Source organism: Buteo buteo, chromosome 9, assembly GCF_964188355.1.
Source record: "Buteo buteo chromosome 9, bButBut1.hap1.1, whole genome shotgun sequence".
NCBI classification, from domain to species: domain Eukaryota; kingdom Metazoa; phylum Chordata; class Aves; order Accipitriformes; family Accipitridae; genus Buteo; species Buteo buteo.
The window spans coordinates 20,336,449-20,358,987 of NC_134179.1; the positions used below are offsets into that span (position 1 = coordinate 20,336,449).

Sequence of the window (22,539 nt, forward strand, 5' to 3'; positions counted from 1 at the left end):
CATAACACGAGTCTTCCTTGCTTGCTGCCACTCTCAGCTATGAGGAAGCTTCTCCTCCCTGAAACTGTAAAGATCATGCAACAAAATGTTCCCAGTCACCTGCCAGAGCAGCTGGCTGTCACACAGCCAAACAACGCTCAAGTAGTTGAACAAGATTTGTTTTCTAGAGGAAAGCATTAGCCCTACAGCATGTAAGAAGTGGCTCAGAGGCAAGACTGTGCTACCGCGGGGGCTGCCTGCATCCCCCCCCAGCAGTGCCAGTGGCCTTATGTTAGCACAGGGCACGTGTTCCCACTGCAGCCCCTTGGTGTATGGGCGATGGTGGGCAAGGGCTGCTGTGTCCATCTCAGATCGCAGGTAGGACAAATGCAGACTACGTGGCTTTGCCAAGCTGGTTTGGGATCAGCGCTGGCTGGAGGATCCCATCACTGGGGACAAAGGTGGGGACAGCGTAGGTAGGTGCCGGAGGTGTGAGGATAAGCTGCAGCTTTTCTTGCCCTGTGTGTGGCTCGTTTGGGTACAGCTCTTCAAACAACAGAGGCGAAGCAGATGAGAAGAATGCATCCCATCTGCAGTAGTTGGTGGGGTCAGGATTTGGTGTTCATGTTCAGTCCTGTCTTCCAAGAAAGGCTGGAAATGAGATGAGGGTAGCCTCGAGGGCCATGCTGCTCAAGACCCAGGCTACTCCTGCTGCTTTGAGCAGGGTGATCTCCAGAGGTCCCTCCCAGCCTGCGTTATTCTGGGATTTGATAATCTTGAGCAAACTATGTAGGTTGGTTCAAAGAGTCTCTATTTAGCAGCACCCAGCCTTAGAGAAGCAAAACTAAGTCTCCAAACAACCTGATCACCAACCTCGGTACAAATGAGACCCTTTGGAAAATGTGAATCTCAACTGCTCTCTCCTTTCTGGACTGGAGACTGATCTTATTTATGGCAATTTGAGATGCTGAAGCCAGTGGTGCCTTATGGCTACCAAATGGTTGTTTTAATGTATTATCACTCAGCTAAATACCTATCAGCCATAAAGGTCCAATATGATGCTATCCAAGGGAAACAAGGCATTTCCAGTGAAAGGGAGCAGTACCTATGGATCCTAACAACAGGCATGTCCTTCCACACAGCCATTCCTGCAGCCTGGAATCAGGCAGTCTCCACCTGAACAAACAGGTGTTTAAAATACTTCCCCATGGCTCTTCCATTTATTCCTCTCTCTCCCACTCTCATCCTTTCCCACCTTCATCATGCCCTTGAGGATAATCCCCAGGAGAAAAAGTGTAGCCTCCTGGGAGTGATATGGCAGTGCGGGGAAGAGGTTTCTCTGTATTTCCTGCTCCAGGAGACTAAAGGGATCCTCTCTTCTGCCTCAGACCTGGGGAGACCGAGCAAACCACTGCCTCCATCCACTGCTATCCCTGCAGGTCCAAGATGGCTTAGTGGCTTTTCAATTACAGGGTGTGCCTTCCCATACCGCTCTTCCCTTTGCCTGCCAGAGCGGGACCACATCATTACCATGCAAAGCCCCACGATCCGAACTCTCCAGGGCACAAGTGGATGCTCTTCTGTCAGGATATTCATGTTTTCCTTCTCTGGATGACTAGCTGCTCATTACCATAGGCAGCAGCACTGCAGTGCTGGCTTCCCCTGTTCCTGGACAGCCCTCTTCCTGTGCTATGAAAATCAACTCTTGCCAAATTATTACAGCTGCTTTTATTGCCAGGGTGCTACATCAGAAAAGATGCAGATGTCAGAAGAGGGTTCCAGTCATTATCGCTCTTCAGTCTTTGATTAACATTAAACACCTTTACAAGCTTGATGCCACATCACAGACTTCCCACGCGACACCGCCAAGTCTGCTGTGGTGTGACCAGACAGGTTTGTAAATAGGTTTTTAAAAAAGTATTAAAAAAAAAAAAAAAGGCAACTAGGTAGGTCTACAGAACTGGGTTGGTGTGGGATGAGAGTTCTTGTTAACCTCTCCCCAGACAGAGGCACAAATCGTGAATCTAAGAACCTGGGTCAGGTATCTATCTGATGTACTCAGGACCCTGAGCCTTGAGCAACAGGGACCTACCCAAACAGCTTTGAACTCTAAATGGTCAAACATGAGGCTTTTTTCCTCCAGCCTGCCTTCACCTTCCCACCTATTCCCTCGGTCTCCAGAGCAAGCACCAGCAGAAACCCCTCTGCATCGGGCACTGACACAGCTCTAGGGAAAAGAGAGCCACCCCTTACCTTCAGCCACTGCTGCACCTCCAGGCTTTACTGCTGTGGCTCCCCTGCAAAAAAAATCTTTCGTATTTTTTGGAGCCTCCAACAAGTGCCATTTAGAGAGCAAGGAGAGCCCACAGAAAGCTTGCAGCCACCCAAAACCCAAAGCACATACACACAGCCCCCCCATGAGGGCTGCTACTGAGTAAGGCAACTCATAACCTCCTTGAAGACACCTGCCTAAGCAGCAGTCTCAGCGGTGAAGCCGTGTTTCAGTTTGTTTGAGTTTTCAGCACTGGAATAACGCTGTGGGGTCTGGGATGCAAGCGTTGGTTCAGATGGGCCGTTGGGGATGCATTCTCATAATCTTCAAACCACCTCCGAGAACGAACAGGGGGTCATATTGTGGCAGAGACACGTCCTGCTATCTCCCTGCAAGGGAAGTGCCAAGCGCTGGGCTGGAAACAAAACTCGAAGTCCACAGAGTGCTCATTTTGAGCCATCACACTGTTACTGCTCCCTCCGTGCAGAGGTAGGGAGGTTGTACGCAGGAATGCTGTTTCAGAGGGTGATCTTTATCTCTGTGGTGAAATGCACATGCCATGAGATGGAGCTGCTGCTCTGTAAAGGTTCCTTATGAAGCTGCAAGAGTTGTTAGGGTAATTTTTTTTCCTTTTTCCGGCAGTCAAGGAGCAGCGAGTCACTCACGAGTCCTGTCTGCCCGCGCCAGCGCTCCCGCAGCCTGACACAGCCCTGACAGCCACCTCCTGGGGCCGAGCCCACCCCCCTTCCCACGCCAGCCAGCATGTCTTGCCCTCTGAGACAGGACAAACACACGTTTCCCTTTGTTTTCAGCTCCACACCTAGTTTTTTCTTTGCTTCGTGAAAGGCTGGCTACTCATCTGTAATTCAAAAGAAAGCAATGACTCACTAGACTACAGCACTTTCCAAGGCAAAGTATTTCATGCATTTCGCAGGCACACTAGCCTGCATTATGAAATAACCTCTATTGGTGGCACATCTTCTCCCCATCCTGAAGTCCTTTGCAAAACCAGAGGGCTGGGGTTTCCACCCTGCACAGGCACTGAGCGCAGGAAGAGGAGCACGAATTTGTGCTTAAATCACGTGTCATGCTTTGTGTGAGGAATGCAAAATGCTATCCCCACGTAACTTTGAAAACCTGGCTTGCTACCCGCTGGCGTTAACCCAGCCTTGTGGTGTTCGCAGTGCGTTTTAATTAAAAGGTAACAAAAATCTAAAGTTTCACTTTTGCCCATAAGCTTCCAGGCACCGGGGAAGGGGCTCAAAGGCACGCGGAGCCTCAGCTCCCAGCCCCTTGCATCCCAACCCCGTGTCCACCGCAGAGGACACCAAGAGCGGTGTCGCTGGAGCTGCAGCCCCTGGTTTCCCCAAGAGCAGCAGGGGAGGGGAGTTGCAAAGGGGCTTAAAAAAGGGGGAGAGGTGCCTTACCTTGAACCACAAGGCAGCTTCCACTGCTTTCGGGCTGCATCCTCCATTCCCAGGCCACATGGGGAGAGTGTCTGCAATTGTCTCTTCTCCCTGGGTTGGGATGGTGTTTCCGATACCCGTGTTTCCATCCTTCATTGCCTGTCCCTGCAGCCTGTCTGATCCTGCCTGTCTTTCCCCCTGCAGGAGACCAGAAACAGTGGGTCTCTCAAGGTCGTGCACTTCGGGCTGGTGTGACTGAACTGCTAAAGCGAAGTAGGGGAAACCTCACAGAGGTGGTGAAGTTCACAGAAAGCCTTTCAGCAAACTTCCAGCCAGCCCTGGATCCGACCCCTAGAAGAAGACAAAACACCAGGCTTAGAAAATATGCTGCCCTTAGACCTCCAAATTATTTCTGAGTTAGCACGAACGTGTCCATGCACAAACTGCCCCATGTCTGCTTATGGAGGGCAGTTTGGTGACATCTTCATTGTGTCATTCAAAGACTTCAAAAAAGCGAGTAATTGGGGATCCCCATTTACTGTACAAATGCAATGCTGAAAAATTTGGGGGGTGGAGGTCTTGGATGAATCCATAAACTTCCCAGGAGAAAGTCTGTAATTCTCTATGCACTATATATTTTAACAATCTTCACTTGGAGGCAGATTTGAATTTCCACTTAAGGCTCTGAAAACCGTCCTATTGAGATACCAGCAGATAAAATCTTCACTCAGGATACCTCTGTGAAAGAGCAGCCTTTCACAGTCGGCAGCATTTTTCGAAGAATGCTCTCAATTTTCATATCTAGATATATCATCTTAGTTGAATAACCATTATTTTGCCTTGAAAAAAAGACGCGGAGCCTCTTAAACATCATTCCATTGGAGTCCAGATTTTAATCTGCCTCCTCTAACCACGAAGAGAAAATGCACTGAGAAGGTAACGTAACCTGTTTCAGCCCTCTAGTTTTTTTTATGACGGTGAAGAGAGGAGCGAGCATCGTCGCAGGTCTTTCTTCCCCCCATTTGATTGGGTGCAGCATGTACGGACACAGATTTTTGTACGCTATCATAGGCATGTGCGTGAGTTAAGCTTGAGCTTTCTGGGGTGCATTGGGTGGTTCCAAAGCCATTCCACCCAAAACCAGCAAGCTTCTTGAAATCGGTTTTGTACAACGAACAAATTTGTACGATGAATGGACTGAAAATAAAAGCACAATGTAAAAAAAAAACAACACAAGCTATTAGAAGTATTTTATTAACAAAAATTCTGCATTTACCCAAATGAAATATTTGTGCCCACTGTTGGTTAGCCATTTTCCCCTACAAGCCAAAATCCTGCTAAATTTCTGCTGCACGACAGGCAATTTTGATCGCACCAGAAGAACTCCCAACCCATTTCGGCACTTTATCCGAATCGGCACCTTTCCATGAATATGTTCAAAGGAGACTTTTTGCTTTGCAGGTTGAAGGGAGCAAATGGGCTGCAATGCATAGGGTTTTGTACACTCAACAGGGAAAAATTAATAAAGAGAGCTTTGAAACAGAGCAGGCTGCTGCATTGCCTCCCCATGCAGAGCTGTGTCTGTAATGGCTGTGCTTTGTGCAGCACTTTGAGGGGAGCGCACCCTTATTGTCCTATAGATTTAAATTTAATTTCTGAAATGCACACGGCGCAACAACAGACCACGGCGATCGCACGCTTGTTCTGCATAAGACGCTGCCATGCATTGCTTCGCCGTACAGCTATTTTGCTGAATTGCAGCCATATTTCTGTCAGTACAAGTGATGGTCTATATGAGGGATTAATCTGACACCAGACAGTGATTCTTAATCCTTCAGTATATCATAATCTATTTACTTTGCATGCTAAGAGGATTTCAGCTTAAAAATATACAGGAAGTGATACTAGAAATGTACATAAGATCCAGAATGCCGTTTCCTAAAATTGCAGTTTTTCATTAAAAAAAAAAAAATCCTCATGGCTTTCTTGGAAAAGTCCTGTCTGTCCTGGAAAAAAAAAAAGTGTTGAATAGGGGTTTAACTAGAAACTGGCATATGTTTTCCTTTAGGCTTCAGCCCTCTGACCATTTTCACCCTCCTCCTTCCCTGCAGCTTTTTGTGCTCGGCCATACAACATGAAAGAAGAGCTCTCCAGTATAGCAGGTTCCTTGGCTGGGAGTTACACCGGCAGGTTTTTATTGACAAATCCAAAACAGGTTTGGAACCAATGTGGGATTTTATGTGCATTAATTGCTACTCAAAGTGCATGAATTAGCAGTGACTGGCTAATGTAGAGGTCAGCACAGTGAAAACCACAAATGGTCGGGTGCAATGGCTCCTTATTCAGCTGTAATCATCTCTTTTCTTTGCGCCCTGCCAGAAAGGCTGTCTACAAAATAACTGCAGTAAGTTGTGTTAGTGGGTACATCTCCTGAAACTTATAATTTATAATTTTTTAATAATTTAATTCATGCTCGTCCATAACACTGCATCCCCAAAGCACATCCTGCACCCGCACCGGCAGTCGGCCACTCCAGCCAGCAGGAGCCCTGCCCAGCCTCTGCCCACCTCTGCATGGCCGGGTACCACTAAGGGCGGTCAAATCATCACCTGTCACAGCTCCCGACCACATGCGGAAGGTTTAAAAGCAAAGCTTTCCAAGCAGGGACTCTACTCAGAGCAAGTACTCTGATAACAGCAAATAGATCATAAATTATTTCAGGTCCGTGAAGCACCAAGCTTAAAAACTAACGACAGCCCAAGCTAGGTAGTATTCTCCCCCTTTGCCCCTCTTCCCCACCCCCACATCCTGGCCCTTGACTTACAGGCAGGAAAGCACCACGTGCCTTTGGAGCAGGCACCTACGTGCGGAGGCAGCTGCCGGCTCTGGGACGAGAGACAGGAGCTTCACTGGGCTTGTGGAGGGTAAACCGGCATCTTGGCACCGTGGCACCAGCCCCTGGGCTGCTGGTGTGCTCAGTGCAGCACCATGATGCAGCAGCAAATGCTATTTAAAAATGCATAATACTAATCGTAGCCGCGCACCCAACAGCCTTCTCGCTTGGGACGTGAGGCACCCGAGACTCCCAGGTGGCTGTTTCACAGCCGGGCTGCCCAAAAAAGCCCCCCGATCCTGCCGGCGCCTGCTCCCGGAGCCGGGCACCAGACAGTGAGTGCCGCCGCGGCGTGCCGCTTTACCTGCCAAGACTTGTGCTCGGGACGGCAGCGCCTGTTCGAGCCTCGGGGAAGCCCACGGTGGGAGACGTTTGCTCGGCCACCCAAGCCCCAGCAGTGCAGGCGTGCTGCTAGCAAAATGGGAGGGGTGCTGGCCCCCCTCCCCCCAAACCCAGGCACGACCCTCCCTGGCCCACGCTCGCCCACCAACGGGCACAAGTTGTGCCTTGCCCACGCTGCTGGCACCGACCCACACGAGGCCTGACCACACTCAGCTTGCCGGCAGGCATTGCACTGGTTAGTCACCCCGCTGTTTTTCCAGGCGGTTCTACATGATATAAGAAAAAATATAAGCAATTTTAGCTGTTTTCCAGCAAACCGGCTGTTGCTGCTCGTAGTCGTGCTTGTCGACCTTCAAAGAAACACCAAGGCTAGGAGAAATGCAACAAAAAAAAAAAAAAAAAAAAAAAAAAAAAAGGCAGCCAGGCATTGAGGGCAAAGCCATTATTTGATGTGATCTGGAATCGGTCTCCTCTGCGCCCCTGCCGCCAGCTGAGCTCAGCGACCAGCCCCGCTGCCGTGCTCCGGGTCTGCACGAGCAGGACAAGAAAAATGCCCAAATTGCGGTGTGGGGGATGCTGGAGAAGCCACTGGGCTGTGGCACCCAGGTGCTGCTGGGTGCCCAGATAGGGGGGGATTCCCCTGGGGGACACGAGCACCCAAACCCTGAAGCAGACCCCAGGCCCAGCCATGCTGTGGGGTGCTGGATGAAGAGGTTTAGGACCGTGTCACCAAACCCAAAATTCAGCTCCTATCCTGGCTGCATCTCTCAGCATCGCTGATTTACTGAGTTACTATGAAACACAATTTTTAAGGCAGATGAAGTGTGTGTAATTTTTGTTTACAGAAGATGAAGCGGGGGGGGTTTATACATTTGCTGTCTCTTGTCGCTCATGTGGTCACTAACTCTGGGAGGCCAACTTCAGTTCACTTCATTCCCAGCACAGATTTTTTTTTTTTTTTACAGCTCCAGGAGGGCTGTGATAACTTTTTCCCTTTAAAAGAAGGGCTTGGGGATGCACAGGCTGGTAGCAACCAGACCCAGCATGCATGGTCCTCCCTCAAACTGCCTATACAGCCACCCTTTGGTATGATGAGTGCTTTACTAGTACTTGCAGAAGAGAACAATTATTTTATATGGATAGATGTATTTAAAAACACTTAAATATATGTGTGTGTGTGTGTATATATATATATATGCACTGAAGGAGACAAGAAGAAGAACTGTTGAAAGAAAAAAAAAATCCCCTAAAATCAACTCAGCTGCACCCATCCCCTCCCATGTCTCCCTGCTGCACCATGCGGGTGCTGGAGGCCATCGCCCCCCCCCCGCCTCGGGGCTGTGCCGTGGCCGTGACCCTGGAAGGATGCACGGGGCTTGAGCCAGTGGTACCTGGGGCTGACCCTGCTGGTTTTCCCACCGCAGCCCATTTCCCAGCAGCTGTGACTGCACATTGCCAGCCCCATTTGCACCCTACTGGGATGCAAACCTTCACCAAAGTGGCTGCCTGGAGCACGCCGGTGCCTCGACAACTCTCACCCCCCCTCCATGGTCTCCGCTGCCCCAGGGGTGCCTGGGGACACCAGGGATGGGGGCCATACGGCACAGCCCCAGAGCTCCCGGCTGCAGTGGGCGCTGCTGCAAGATCACAGGGAAGAGGATGGGAATTTGGGGATGCTCCCCCCAGTGCATCAATGGTGCAAGCAGGGCAGCAGTGGGTCCCCTTGGCCCCAGTCCCGTGGGAGTGGGAACGGCCCCAGAACCAGTGGGCAGCCTCCAACAACTGCGGGGAAGGTCTGGGGGAAAAAAAAAAAAAAAAAAAAAAGAGGGGGAGAATGTCACAAGAAATAATTGATCCCCCCCTTCCCCAGCTGGCTCGTAGCCAGCAGTGGCTGAGGAGGGAAACGCTGGGAGCCAGGGCTGGAAGCACGGGTGGGTGCCGAGCATCCTGACCAGCACCTGCCTGCACAGTGGGGCAGAGGTCTGTCTGCATGGCTTTATGTCCGAGTGGCCCTTGCACCCCACCACCACCCGTGGGTCCGGAGTCTGTGGGGCTGCCCCACCAGGTGTGGGGGGGTGTTGCTGTTTCGGACAGCATTTGCCCATCCTATGGGTCCCACTGGCACCACAGTGCAGCAATAAATCAGTAACCAATTAAGAGCGTCACTTAACATAAAAGCAGGTCCCTAGCCCACACTCACAGAGGCAGCAGTGGGTCTCCCCCCTCCAGAGCATTCGTGAGCTCATCACACCCCCCCCAACCTGCTAGTAACCCCCAGGAAGTATTTCCCAGTGCCTCGCTCGCCCCAAGGAAGTTTCCTGGGGAAGAGGAGGCGGGGGGGGGGGGGGAGGAAGGAGGACAGAACACCACGTTTATTAGTTTGGATTTTATTGGGGTGGGGGAAAGGAGGGGGGGGTTGCCTTACAGTTGAAGGGGTAAGCATGGGGTTACGGCATCAAAAATCACATGTACATGATCCCTCTCCCCCTGCGGGGCAAAGCTGCTGGAAAGCACCAGCCTGGGTCGGGTAAGGCAGCCAGGCACACAGGGCTGCAGCCCGGACCTGCAAAAAACACACCAACCGACAGAAGGGACTAAAAAAAAAAAAAAAAAACAAAACAAACCCCACTAAACCAAAAAACACACCCCCAAAAAGTCATGCCCCCCAACCCCAAAGCAGAGCTGCTTCCCCCTGCAACCCTCTCCCCAAAAAATAAACCAAAACTTTTTTTTTCTGCTTTTTTTATTCTTTCCTTTTATTATTTTTTAAATTTTTTTCCAAAAGTTTTGGTTTTTTTGGTCTGCAGGTTGCGGATCAGCGGGGCAGCACTTCCCTCCCCCTTTGCCTCCCCTCTGGGCACCCCCCTGGGCTGCTGCCCACCCCCAGCCCCAGGACAGCGCGACGGAGCTTGCACAGAGGACGGACAGAGGACGCGAGACAGGGAGAGATTTGTTTTTAGGGAAAAAAATTAAAATAAAAATTTTTTTTTTAAGTTCTGTTCCATGTTAGACTCTAGATAAATGCCAACCCAACAGCATCAACTAAAAATAATCACGGTCACTGGAACGGACCTAGTATTTACATCGTTCCCGCCGCTCCCAGCAGCAAGAGGCTGTACAGGACCGGCAAGCCGGGGGCTCCTGCACCCAGGGTGGGGGGTGAGGCCCCCCCGCATGAAGTGGAGGGGGCACCGGCAGGGCAGGAGCCAGCCTGCGCCTCTGCCCGGGGTGGCAGCAGGGGGGACGCTAGGCTCTTTATTTTTTTTTTTTTTTAAACTCCTCTTCTGTTGTGTTTAAAAAAATAATAATTATAATAAACCCACTGGAGGGGTGCAGGAAGCAAATAAATATCAGTCAGTAGAGATGGGGGTGGCAGGACCCCTCCCGGGGCATTGCCATTGCTAATGAATAGGGGGGAGGAGGAGGAGGAAGAAGAGCCGGAGCCAGAGTCCTGCCCGAGAGGCAGCGGGGAGACCCCGGGTGGGGGGTACGTGGCGACTTGGGGGAATGGTGGTCGGCCCCTCACAAGACCTGGAAGCGCCAGGACGCCTGGTCCTTGTAGTCGAGGCAGTCAGGGGAGTTGAAGTTGAGCTTCCAGGAGGCGGCGGCGGCGGCAGGCTCCTTGTAGTCCAGGCAGTCGGAGGAGTTGAAGGGCAGCCCGGTGCCGCCGTAACCCTGATGGTGGTGGTGGTGGTGGTGATGGTGGTGGTGGCCCGAGCTCTGGCTCAGCGGGTGGTGGTGGTGGTGGCCGGGCACCGAGGAGGGCCCCATGGGGCTGAGCTGGTGAGGATGGTGGTGGGAGTGCATGGGCGCCAGGTAGGAGCTGCAATCCACGCCCCCGAAATAGGACGAGGAGGGCGGCGCGGGGTAACCCTGCCCGTACCCCCCGCCTTGGCCGTAGGAGACGGGGTAGCTGGCGGAGGCGGCAGCGGCGGCGGGGCCGGCCCGTTGCATGCAGGACGCGGCGGCCGGCGGCAGGGGCTCAGGCACCGTCACCCCTGCCGGTGCCGCGCCAGGAGAGATCGAAGCCGGGCTCCAGATGGACGACGCCGGGGTGCTGAGAGAAGCCGGGGCACCCGCCGGGGCCGACGAGGCTGAGCTGGAGGAGGAAGAAGAGGCCGAGCTGGAGGCCGCTGCCGGTGGCGTGAACTGCCCGCTGCTCTCCGAACCCGAGCTCTCGCGAGCCGGTGAGGATTTCTTCTTGGCCGGACGGCTCTTGGCCCCGCCGCCGCTCTGCTGCTGCTGCCGGCACTTGGCACGGCGGTTCTTGAACCAGACCTGGAGTGAGAAAATGGTGTGCACGGGGATGAGCAGCGGGGCGAGGAGGGGCGGCAGGGCAAGCGAGGGCCCCAAAGCCCTTCCGCTCGTCCCGCCACCCCTCCTCACCGCAGGAGCACCCAACCAACCTCACCCTGGCACCAGTTCTCCCAGCACCCACGCCCAGCCATTAGCACCGCACACCCCCACACACCATAAAAAAAAACTGCCCCGCCTGACACCCGGGCCACCCTGCATCCCACCCCAAGCAAGGATGCCCAGGGCCAGTGGCTGGGGTGTCCCCGCTCGTGCATGTCCCCGGCGCAGTGACAAAACATGGGTTTGGGGGACAGATCCTGCATGGGGTGCTGCCTGCATATCCCACCCCACTAGGCATCATCATCCAGGGAGCAGTGCCGGAGGGAGCACCCCTGGGAAATCCCCAGCTAGTGGGGCTGCTATGCCCTGGGGCAGGTAGAAAGGGACAGAAAAAATATTAATAAAAATAAAATTAATGAAAGAGGATAAAAAAGAAAAATAAAAGCCCCCCCTTCGCCTGGATGCCCCCACAGCGGGACGGACAAATGGCCGGGAGCCCGTGCGCATCCCAGCCCCGAGGAAACAGGGATAAGCGTGGATGGAGGGCCGGGTCCGAGCAGCGCCAGCCGAGCCGGGGTGCCCCCGCATCCCCCCAACCCACAGCGGCGCGGGATCCCCCCCCCGTGCAGGTCCGGTACCTGGACTCGGGATTCGGGCAGGTTGATCTTCAGGGCCACTTCCTCCCGCATGAAGATGTCAGGGTAGCGGGTCTTGGCGAAGAGTGCCTCCAGCACATCCAGCTGCGAGCGGGTGAAGGTGGTGCGCTCCCGCCTCTGCTTCCGTGGGGTGGCTGGGGGCAAGCACCGCCACACCAGTCACGCAGGGCCCCCCGCACCTCCCGCAACCCCCCGGCACCCCTGGCGCAGGGGCCTGAGAAGCATCCCCTCCCCAGCCCCGAAGAGCAGCGGTGCTCCCCGCTTGCCCCAGCCCCACAGCAGTCGGGCACTGCCCGCCCGGGCCGGACCCTGTCCCGCTGCGGGCAGGGGGAGCGGCACGGGAGTGGGGAAGGGTCTGGCCCAGCCCCAGTGGGATGAACGGAGAGATTTCGTTGAGTCAAAATAAATCTACTTTTTTTTTTTTTTTAAAAGCTTTTTTATCCTTAAAAATCCCGATGGGAACGAAGAAGCCCCGGGGACGGGAGGAAATTCAGCTGGGGCCGGCGCTGTCCCCCCCACCCCGGTCTCTCCAGCCACGGGTGTGGGCAAGCGGGGGCACCCACCTCGTAGCCCACCCCAAACAGCACGGCCCCACGGGTTCCTCCAAACCCACCCGGGACGGAGCATTTTCCCCTCCGCTTGCTCCCGGGCAGATGCCTGCCGGGGCGTGGGTGGGTGATGGCAGGGATGGGGAGGGGGCCACGGAGCGGGGCACTCACCCGGGTACCCCACGGAGGGATGCAGCAGGTCCATGGCGGGGCCCGTCAGCCCCAGCCCGTTCATGCCGTAAGGGGGCTGTTTAAGGTAAGACATCATGCTAGAAGCTGGGCAGGTTTCCTCCAAAGTCCCACAGAAAAAAACAAATCAAATCAAATGTATGGGGTGGCAAGGGGGGGAAAGGAGGAAAAAAAAAAAAAAGCCTCAATAAAAAGAACCCCCCAAAAAACCCCAAACAGGAGGCAAAAAAATTAGAAGCCAACAACAATTAAAAAACAGAGCACAAAATCAGCGTAAAAGGAGTTTTTTTCGTTCCGTCCTGCCGTCACCACCGCGAGGTCCTCAAGCGATCGCAGGCAAAGGGAGGCAAAAGAAAAAAAAAAAGAAAATAAAAGAAAAAAAATTAAAACGGCAACGAGGATCGGGAAACAAAAAGGCGGATTTCTTCCCGGCGCAGAGGCGAGGCCGGAGCGCCTGGGGAGAGAGCGGAGAGAAGCGGGTTAGGGGTCCGGCCGCCCCGAGTCCTGCCGAGGGGCGCCCGGGGGGCTGGGCGGCCGCGGGGCTGCGGGCACCCCGGCGCCGGGGCACCGGGCAGGCGGCCTTTAACTGTACATTTTATTATTATTGTTTTATTTTAAACGAAGGCGAGTTGCGTGCAAGTGCCGAGAGGCAACAGTGCCCGGCGATGGGGAGAGATAAAGCAATTATTTAAAAAGATAATTGGATTAGGAATCAAAAGGAGGTACCAGAGGAGGGAAGGATAATTAATGTAAAAGCGAGCAGACGGGGACGTTTTAATTAGAAATGGATAAGAGTTAAAAAAGGGGAAAGGAAAAGGGAGAGCGCGGGCACCCGGCGCCGGCAGCCCGGGCCGGGCCGGGGCCGGGGGGGGCTCCGGCAGAGCCGGGCCGGGGGCGGGGGCCGGGGGGGACACCCACACCCACACACGGGGACACACGCACACGGGACCCGGCGGCCGCCGGCGCGGGAGGCAGCGGCCGGGCTGGGTGGCAAAAAGCCGCAGATAAACGCGGAGGGGAGGAAGGGGCGGAGAGACCCGGGCGGCACCGCCGAGCCCCGGGGGCGGCCCCCGCTGCCGAGGCCGGGACCCCCCTCACCACTACCACCGGGGGGGCATCGGCGGCGCCCCGGCCCGCGGGGCTGGTAGGTTTTGGGCGGGGGTGAGGGGCACCCCCCGGCGGGCCGGGGCCGGGCGGCAGCGCCGTGAGCCGGCGTTGCATAACTTTGCCGGGGAGCGCGGCGGAACGGGACCGTCCCGGGCGGCGAGAGGGGAGAAAAAGGGGGAAATACGGGGGGAAAAAAAAAAAAGAGAGAAAGAGGAAAATCCCGGGCCATCGCCGGCCCGGCCGTGCCCACCCCCCGCGCACACACACACGCACCCCGGGCGCGGGTTGCCGCGGGCCCGCTCCGTCCCGCCGCCGCCCGCCCCGTCGGGGAGCGCGGTCCCCGCCGCCCCCGCCCGCCTCACCTGCGCGGCCACCTGCGGAGCCCCCGCCGCGGCGGGGGGCTGCGCGCAGGGCAGGGCGGAGCGGGCGGGGGCTGCGCGGAGGGGGCGGGCGGGCGGGCGGGGTGGGGGTCAGGCAGGTGAGAGGCGGGATGGGGAGGGGGGCCGGGGGGGGGAAGGAGGAAGGGGGGGGGCGATGCCCGAAGCCGAGCCGCGCACCCCCGACTTGTCGGGGCGCCCCGCGTTACCTTGCCGGCGGCCCGCGCTGTCGGGGCGATGGAGCCGCGGCCCTGATGAGGATTGATCACCTACCCCCGGCCCTACCCTTGTATGTGCGCGCAAAGCATCTGCGTAACCAGCCCGGCGCCAATCCCCGGCCGCTCCCCGCCTGACTGACAGCCGCCCGGGCAATGGCAGCGCAGGGCGCCGGCTCCCTCCGCGCCCCCCCCCGCCCCCCCGCCCCGCGCCGCTCCGCGCTCCCCCGCGCACCCGGCCCCGGCGGCGCGGAGAGCCGGCCGGCGGAGTCGGGGCGGGGGGGGGGAGAGGGGTGGGCGCGCAGGGCCCCCGGCGCAACCTCCGCGGAGGGGGATGGAGGGGTGGGAATCGTCAGAGAAGTTGTGCGGACGGAGCCGCTACGCGCCCGCGCAGCTCTGCCCGTCCCGTCCCGTCCCCAGGCCAGCACCCTGCCCCGCTCCGCGGCCCCGCCGTCCGAAGGGAGCGCGGAAAAGTTTCGGCAGCCGCCTGCGCCGGCGCGGAGGGCGCTCCTGGAGGGGAAGGCGGTGTGGTGGCGCAGGGGGGAGCCGGCTCCCGGCCCCCCTCCGGTGTCTGGAGGCTCGCCCAAACTTTGTGCTTTAAGATAATAATAAAAAAGCAGCGGCCGCACCTTTCCCCGCGTGTCCTGAAGTCAGGGGCTGCTCCGCGCCGCGGGGGGCGAGCGGGCGGGGGCGGCCGGGGAGAGGGGCGGCGGGGGGCGCTGGGGGGAACGGGACCCACCACGCCGCGCCGCTCCGCGCCCCTCCGCGCAGCCCGACTCGTTGCCCGCAGAGGCGGTGGGCGCGAAGCGGCGCGAAGCGGCGCGGGGCGGGCGCGGAGCGGCGGGGTCGGGGCGCGGAGCGGGGCGCGGCAGCCGCGCAGGCGGCGGAGCGGCCCCGGACCTCTAACGAGGGCTCCGGTGCGCGGCTTTTGTTGGTCTCCCCAAATCAACTCCCTCTAATTGCAGCTGGAGCTGAAAGCGAGCTAATGTTCAAAGGCGCTGCCCGCCGGCCCCGACCAAAGCGCGGTTTTCCTCCCCCCCCGCCTTTATTTTTTTTTTTTCCTTCTTTTCCCCTCTTTTTCCCGGGCGAGGAGGGACCCGTCTAATCCGGGCGAGAGGGAGACGATGGGCCGAGGCAGGGAGAGAAAAGGAGGTTTTCAAGCTCCTCCGCTCGCCCACAGAAGTCAGCGACACGGGCACTTCTCCCCGCAACAAAGGCGCCGCGGCCCATTCACAAAAAAGCAAAGGGAGGAGGAGGAGGGAGAAGGAAGGGTTTGGGGTCGCAGTTCCCCCCCCCCCCCAGCCCCCGTTTTGCCCCGGTCCCGCCGGGGCAGTTCCCGGGCCGGGCTGCGCTCCCCCCCCGCCGCCTTCCCATCACTTCGCCCCTCCGGGACTGCCCCGGTCCTGGCGGGCAGCAGTCGCCCCCCCGGGGGCTGTCCCCCCGACACACACACACCGGGGGGTATCTGCGCCCCCTCCAAACCCCCCCCCCCGCAACCACGGCGGTTGCTAATCCCCAATTGCGGGCGTCTCCCCGCAGGCTCGGCCGGGGGCTGCGGGCAGGGCGGGCGCGGGGCTCGCCGCCCCCCCGAGGTGACGGTCCCGGCTCTCTCCGACCCCCCCCCCTCCCCTCCACCAGACGGAGCCTGCGCCCTCCCCGCTGCGCCCAGGTAAGGTCGGCGGCCGGGCGGGGGTTGCGGGCGGGCAGGGGGCCGGGCTGCGCGTCCCCCCGGCCCCGGCGGCGGGGAAGGGCAGGGGCAGCTCGGGCCGCTCGGGCCGGCCACGGGGCGCGGGGGGGGGGGTGGCTCTAGCGGCCGGTTCCCGGGCGGGAGGCGGGGGCACACAGATACACGAACACGCACTTATTTTTCCCGCAATCCGGGGTCTGAGTTAATTTTTTCGCATTAAAAGACAGAAAAGCACCGGTCCCCCGGGGGGGTGGATGCGCGCCCGCGGCCCCCCCTCGCCCCCCGGGGACAGCCCCAGGCTTCGTGGCTCAGCAGCCGTCGGCGCCCGGCCGGGCAGGCAGCGCCGCGGGCTTTGCCGCCCTCTCCTATCCCCATCCTCCGCCGCCCTCCGCGGCCGCGGAGCCCTCGGAGCGTCTCTCCCCGCCCCCCCCCCCCCCCCCGGTGTTTTTGGGAGAGAGCAGAGGGGCACGGCCTCGCCGGCCGCCCCGGCCGCCCCTCCTGGCGGCGGGGCGCTGCGCGCATCCTCTATAACTTCGCGCGGGGCCAAACCCACCGGTGAGCACCGGGGCAGCCCCCGGCTCCCCGGCCCCGGGCCGGCACAGCCCACGGGCACCGGCGGCCGCTCGCGCGAGGCCGGGCGCTTCCCCCCTCCACCCGGAATATGTTATTTTTGTTTCGGTGGGAGCGGGAGGTCGCAGTTGCAGCCGGAGCCGCCGGCGATGGCGGGAGGGGGCGCGTTGTCCCCTCCCGGGACGGCAGCCGCGTCCCCCCGCGGGGTTTGGGCTCCATCCGGCCCCGCCGCCCGCTCAGCTCCCCGCGGGCGCGCTTCTTGCGCGGCTGCGGCCGCGGCGGGGCTTTGGGCGCGCACCCCCCACGCCGGCCGGCGGGCGGCATCGGCCCCGCAGGGAAAAGTTTTACTTCCCCCTCCCCGACTTGCGTTTTATTAAAAACAAACGAAAAACTTTTCCCTCTGCTGGGTTTCGTTGCGTTGGCGAAGCGGCGGCGGCCGGGACGGCCGAGCCCCGCTGCCCACCGCCCCCACCTCCCCCCCCGGCCCGGGGTCGGGCCCTTCCCGGCCCCCGCGCCCCCTCCCCGGCCGGCTGAGGGAGGGAGGAGGGAGGGAGTTTCTCAGGTAAAGAGGAAAGCGGCAGTTACGGTAAGAAAGATTCGGCTTTTATTGAAAATCTTATATATGACTCGGTATTGTAATAAATAAACGAGACGAGCTCCACGAAGGGACGATGCGAGAGCGGGACACGCGTGGGGGCACACGGACGGGGCGGGGAGGGACGACCGGGGGACACGCGGCCCGGGCGCAATAAATAACGCGGAGCGGCGGAACGGCCCGGGTCCGCGGGTGGGAACGGCCGGGCTGCCCCGGGCCGGGCGCCGCTCCCCGGGCTTTGCCCTCACTCTGGGGGAGAAATCCCCCGAGTAAACCAGAGCAGCTCAGCTCTGCTCCCGGGGAAATGTAAAACCGCTGAAATAAAACACTGGTAAATACAGCACATTTTTAATAATAACTGGGGTGGATCTGACCTAACTATAAAATGTAGGTAGCTTATTAAGTATTACATATGGCAGGACTAGATGAAACCATTCCCAGTGATTTTTTTTTCCTATATCCCCCTCTCTAATCCTATTACAACAAAAACGTATTTATTTCAAAACTCAGCCCTCCTCCAGCTACAGAAACCGGGACAGACTTTGTTTCTTCTGCTCCTTCCGCACATCTCCGGCATCACCCGCACGCCCGGGCTCTCGGCGATTTCATTTCAAACCCTTTCGGCAGAAGAGCTGAGCCCACAAGGAAACCATGGTACAACGCGAGTTCGCTGGAATGGAAACTAAAAAACAACAGAGCGGGGCCCGGCGCAGCCTAGATCTGGCCTAAGAAAATGGAAAAAAGTTTAAAATTTTTTTTAAAACATCTTTTTCTTTTTTTCTTTCCAGTCCTCACGTCGGCGTTTTAAAAACGTAAGAAAGAGCCGCGCTGCGATTTCGCCACCGCCGCGGGAAGGCCGCTCACTGGAGGACGCATTTCTCTTCCTTCTTGGCCATCTTGCCTTTGTTTTGCTCGAGGGTCCTCTCCAAATGCTCGTCCTCTTCCTCGGCCCTGCGGAAAGAGGCGGCGGGAGGCACGGTGAGGGACTGCGCGGGATGCGCGCCCGCCCCACTCTCCTCCGCGGCCGCGCCGAGCTCCCCCCCGGCCACGGCCACGGCGCCCGCGGACTTGGCCCAAACTTTCCGTGGGGGCCGTGGCGGCTCGGCGGGGACCCCCCCCGCCCCTTCGCCCAGACTCACTGCTTCTCCTGGGCGTCCAGGTCCCTGACCAGCGCGTCCCGTTTGTTAACGAGAATAACGAGTTCGTCCAGCAAAAGCTGCTCCCGCCTCTTCTGCGCCTCCGTCTTCTGCCAGTCTGCGAGAGAAAAACAAAACCAAACCGGCGGTGAGACGCCGGGGCGCAGCCAGCCGCGCCAAGACCCGGGCCGAGGCGGCGGGGACACCGAGCCCGGCCCGGCCCGGCCCGGCCCGCTGCCGCTCTCGCCAGCGGGAGCTCCCGCGGGGACAAGCGCAGCCCGCCGGCCTTTTGCCTCCCTGCCCACCTCAGCAGCGACTTTGGGGTCGTTTGGGGGGTTTGTTTTGTGGTGGTTTGTTTTTGGTTTTGGTGGTTTTTTTGTCTTTTTTTTTTCCCCCCACGACTGTTTCCTGGACGGGCACGGACATTTACCGAGTTTCCCCTCCCCGGAGGAAAGTCTGTTTCCCTGCAACCCGGCTCTTCTTTGCTAATTCCTCGCTCGCTCTTTGCAGCTGCAGGAATCTCACACTGGGCACCATATGCTTCGCAGTAACTTTAAAAGCAGGTATCAGTCAATTAGCATTTTCCCCTTTGAAGTAAAAATACACTTGCTACATACTATCGCGGGGCCCCGCCACCGCCGGCGCTGGCAGGCGGCGGAGGACGGAGCCGCCTCGCTTTTCCCAAAGGGATTTTGCCCGGCCCGGCCCGGCCCGGCCCCGCACGCCGCAGCCCCCCGGGGCCACCCCGCAGCCTCCGGCTCTCCAGCCAGACCGTAAGGGCTTGTCGCGCTGTCAGTCAAGCCCCAGCCTTCCCCGCCTCCCTCATTAAGAAGGTAAACAATGAAAAGCAGGAGCAGTAGATGATGAAGGAGATAGCAGGACAAATGAGGAGCGGGAGGGAAAGAGGACACCGACTCCAAAAAAAAACCCCAACCCAAAAACCAAACCCCACCGGGAGAAGCCATCGCCACCGGCCCGGCCGTGTCCTCCTCCTCCTCCTCCTCCTCCTCCTTGGCCGCGCTTCCCGAAGGCAAAGGGGAGAGAGGGTACAGTCCTTCTGGCTTTCTCCCCCCTCTTTCCATTGCCCTGGGCGATCATGTTAAAACTCACATGGCTGGTGCTTATTCAGATAACCCGAACAATGCTCACCACCGGTTACCATGTGAATCTTCACAAACCCCGCAAGAATGCGGTGGTTCAAATCCCCCTGACCCCCCTCCAAAGCCAAATTTATTCAAAACAGCAAACTGCTCAGAAGCTTTATGAAAGCAAGTGGTGCTAGAGGGAATTCAGCCTTGTATTTACAAATTAAAAATTAGATGCATCATCATGCAATAAAGGTTGGGAGAGCGGCAGAAAGGCAGGAATGTATAACCGCCTTTATCGTGCCCTCACCTTCTGCCTGGGCACACGGGCCCACAAGCGAGTTACTGGTCCGCACGCACGCGGGGAAGACCCACGCCGACACGCGTGTGCAGGCACACTTGGGAGAGGCGAACACGCAACAGCATCTCGCAAGCGGGGAGGGATTTGGTGCAGGGGCACCAGAGCCCTTCCCGTCACATCGGCCTGGCAAGGCACTGCCGAAACTTCCCAGGAGTTTTTCTTTTTCTCCTTTTCCTTTTTCTCTTTTCCTTTTTCTCTTTCTTTTCCTTTTTCGCTTTCCTTTTGTTCCTCTTTTTTCTTTTTTAAATGTGTTGCTTCCCCTCCACCGTTGCTAAGGAAATAATTTTCCAGGTGTACACAGCTTAGAACTGAAGCTACCAGCCGAAATTACTGGTAATCTAAGCCATTTCTCCTGCGACAAAGCTGCTTTAATTTGGGTCGCAGCCTTTTAGGTGCTAATTCTCAAGGTGGTCTCTCGATTTCCACTGCTGCCTGCCCTTTCGCTCCTTTTGGGGAATGCTCCTTCAGTTCGACCTGTTTAAAACACACCGCTCTGCGCCTCTGCAAGTCAGAGCTTCCCAAAACCGGAGGGTTTTACCCACGCAAATAAAGCCCCTGCATGTGCAATGCAATCTCAGCGTGACAAAACCGTCTTGCGAAGGGCAACAGCAGTGAGCTGGGCAGAAAAGGAGGAGAGAGACATGGCAGAGAATTTCACGCGTGTTTGCTCTCCCCAGACGTGGCCCCCAACTTTCAGGTTAACTTTCCCCCTGCTTCTGCTGATAATCGTGCTGCTAGTCAGGCTCCCCACCACATCTAGGCACATCAAAAGGGACCTGAAAAACCCTGTGTCTACCTGGATTCGATTTAATCATTTTGCAATTTTGATGGTTTTTACTTAGTTGAAAAACTCTTATTTTTAAAGCCTTTTTCTTCTTTTGTTTTTACTTCACCCCCTAGTTCTCCAGTTTCATCAGAAATTTTAGCTTTTGAAACAGCAAACATCAGTCAAAATACTTCGGTACAGGTTTTGCTCAGTCCTTCACTACTATTTTTCTCTGTTAAGTCCCTTTTGAAGAGCTACGGTTTTTGTTGCCCCATCTTATAGCCCTGTGGGGTAAATAACATCACATTAGGACTTCATGGAACAAAAACTGGTTGGTTTTTTTTTTGTTTGTTTCTGCATTTGCTTATTATTAGTGTTTGAAATACACCACAGGAAAACTTGCTGGCAGAAATATTCCCTTGCATTTTTACTTTGTTTCCTAGAAAAGGAGTCTGACTGTCTTCGTCTGCCCCCCCCCCAATAAATACAGTCAAATAGCAATTGGTTAAAAGAGGAACGGTGCAAAGTATTTAAATAACATTTTATATATGATTACATTGCAATTCTGTTTTATCCAGCAAAATACTGCCGGGCAGCAGTTTCGGGAACCATCCCTATGTTTAAAAAAGCAACTGTGTTCAAGTTGGATTCCTACCTGTTGTGCCTTTTAAGCCAGGATTACCTATAACACCTGTCACATATAGTTACCCAGGCTGACTGCAGCTCTGGGAAGCTACAATATGGGCTGTGATTAATTTGAAGATTCCGGAATAATACTGTTATAAAAGCTACACTCCGGACAAAAATAGGATTAAGCTCTGAGGCTGTATATGAGCTAAAAGTGTTGAAAGCTAAAGTCCCTGTGCCACCGCTCACAACGGGCAGTTTAAAATGACAGAGTTTGCTAAATTCACATTAAAGTAGAAATGTTTTCAATTATTCATCTTCATTGACTTCATATTGTCTTTTTTTTTTCCCCCACTGCTCAAACTGATAATTACTTTGAGCAAACAGGCGGACGGTTCCCATAGAAATGCTTTAATAGAAATGGTCGAAAGTTCTCGTAGTAAAACCTTCAACCTCGCCACTATAATAAATAAGCTCGGCACTTTGATGAAAATTAACACTAGTTTTGTAAAGAGCACATTGGGGGATTGCAGTCAGGTCTTATCTTTAGTTCCAGTCAACTAGCAATCCTGAAAGAGTTTGCATCATCATCAGAGCAGGCCATTTGATAGGATTCTGCTGCTGAACCTAATCAATCTATGGAATACTGTGGCTGCGCGGTGTAACAAAGCTAAAATAGATTTACAAATGGGGTTTTAGAGGATAAGCTCCTCCACAGGATTACATATTGATTTTAAATATAAAAAGCTTATCATATAAACCATAACTACAAAAATAGTGAACCTATGCATAAATCCTTTTAGAAGAGCACCCACTTCAAACTATAAGCCAAGAATAAATCAAGATGTACAAAATCCGAAAGAAGATCCATTTCTTGGGCAGAAAATGAACACACCACCCCAAGGTGTGCAAAAATTAACTTATCTTTTCTAAGGAGGCATTAAATCTCGAATGAAAAAAAAAAGAAAGGAGCGAGAGGAAAGGTAGCTGAAAGGAAGGCATCCCGCCACTCGGCCGTGGACGTGGTAAAATTCAGGCTCTGAACCGCAGCACCTTGTTTACATGAGCTGGCCAGCTCCCAAAGAGCCAGCCAAAATGCCTGCCCATATGCGCAGGTTAAAACCAACCCAGTAACCTGTGTTTTCTTTGGCCTATTAGGCAGGGATTTCAGGCCTTTCTCCGTCGGAGCAGTCTCGGCAGTGGAAAGAGAGGAACACTTTCTAGCTGGAAGAAGGCAGCGCGTTAACTCTCTCTTTCTTATCTCTACAGCTAAACGGGGGCGGGGGGGGGGGGGGGGGGAAGTATGCCTTTTTTTACCACCCTCAGTCATTCATGTGTTCCGCGTGAAGTGCCGGAACACTCCAAAAGGCTA

At 56.2% G+C, this 22,539-nt stretch overlaps 3 protein-coding genes across 14 annotated transcripts in view; 1 reads left to right on the forward strand and 2 right to left on the reverse strand.

The window, feature by feature from the left end:
* WDPCP (WD repeat containing planar cell polarity effector) overlaps positions 1 to 4,969 on the forward strand; it is a 159,529-nt gene extending 154,560 nt beyond the window's left edge. Inside the window, exon 20 of the mRNA XM_075036784.1 lies at positions 3,862 to 4,969. Within this exon, the coding sequence (XP_074892885.1) occupies positions 3,862 to 3,912 (51 nt within the window). The 3' untranslated portion in view covers positions 3,913 to 4,969. The remainder of the gene's footprint in view (positions 1 to 3,861) is intronic.
* A 4,268-nt stretch (positions 4,970 to 9,237) lies between these two features.
* Positions 9,238 to 13,414, reverse strand: OTX1 (orthodenticle homeobox 1). Its single transcript, XM_075036785.1, has 3 exons — positions 12,624 to 13,414; positions 11,887 to 12,038; positions 9,238 to 11,170 (listed from the first exon to the last, which is right to left on the reverse strand). Exons 1-3 carry the CDS (start codon positions 12,718 to 12,720, stop codon positions 10,415 to 10,417), a joined length of 1,005 nt encoding a protein of 334 aa, XP_074892886.1. The 5' UTR covers positions 12,721 to 13,414; the 3' UTR covers positions 9,238 to 10,414.
* Positions 13,415 to 17,184: 3,770 nt separating this feature from the next.
* The window catches only part of EHBP1 (EH domain binding protein 1), a 225,387-nt gene continuing 220,032 nt past the window's right edge, over positions 17,185 to 22,539 (reverse strand). For all 12 annotated transcript variants that reach the window (XM_075035592.1, XM_075035591.1, XM_075035594.1 and 9 more), the window contains 2 exons: positions 18,332 to 18,446; positions 17,185 to 18,143 (listed from right to left, as the gene is read on the reverse strand). In XM_075035592.1, coding sequence (XP_074891693.1) covers positions 18,053 to 18,143; positions 18,332 to 18,446 — 206 coding nt within the window. In that variant the 3' untranslated portion in view covers positions 17,185 to 18,052. The remainder of the gene's footprint in view (positions 18,144 to 18,331; positions 18,447 to 22,539) is intronic.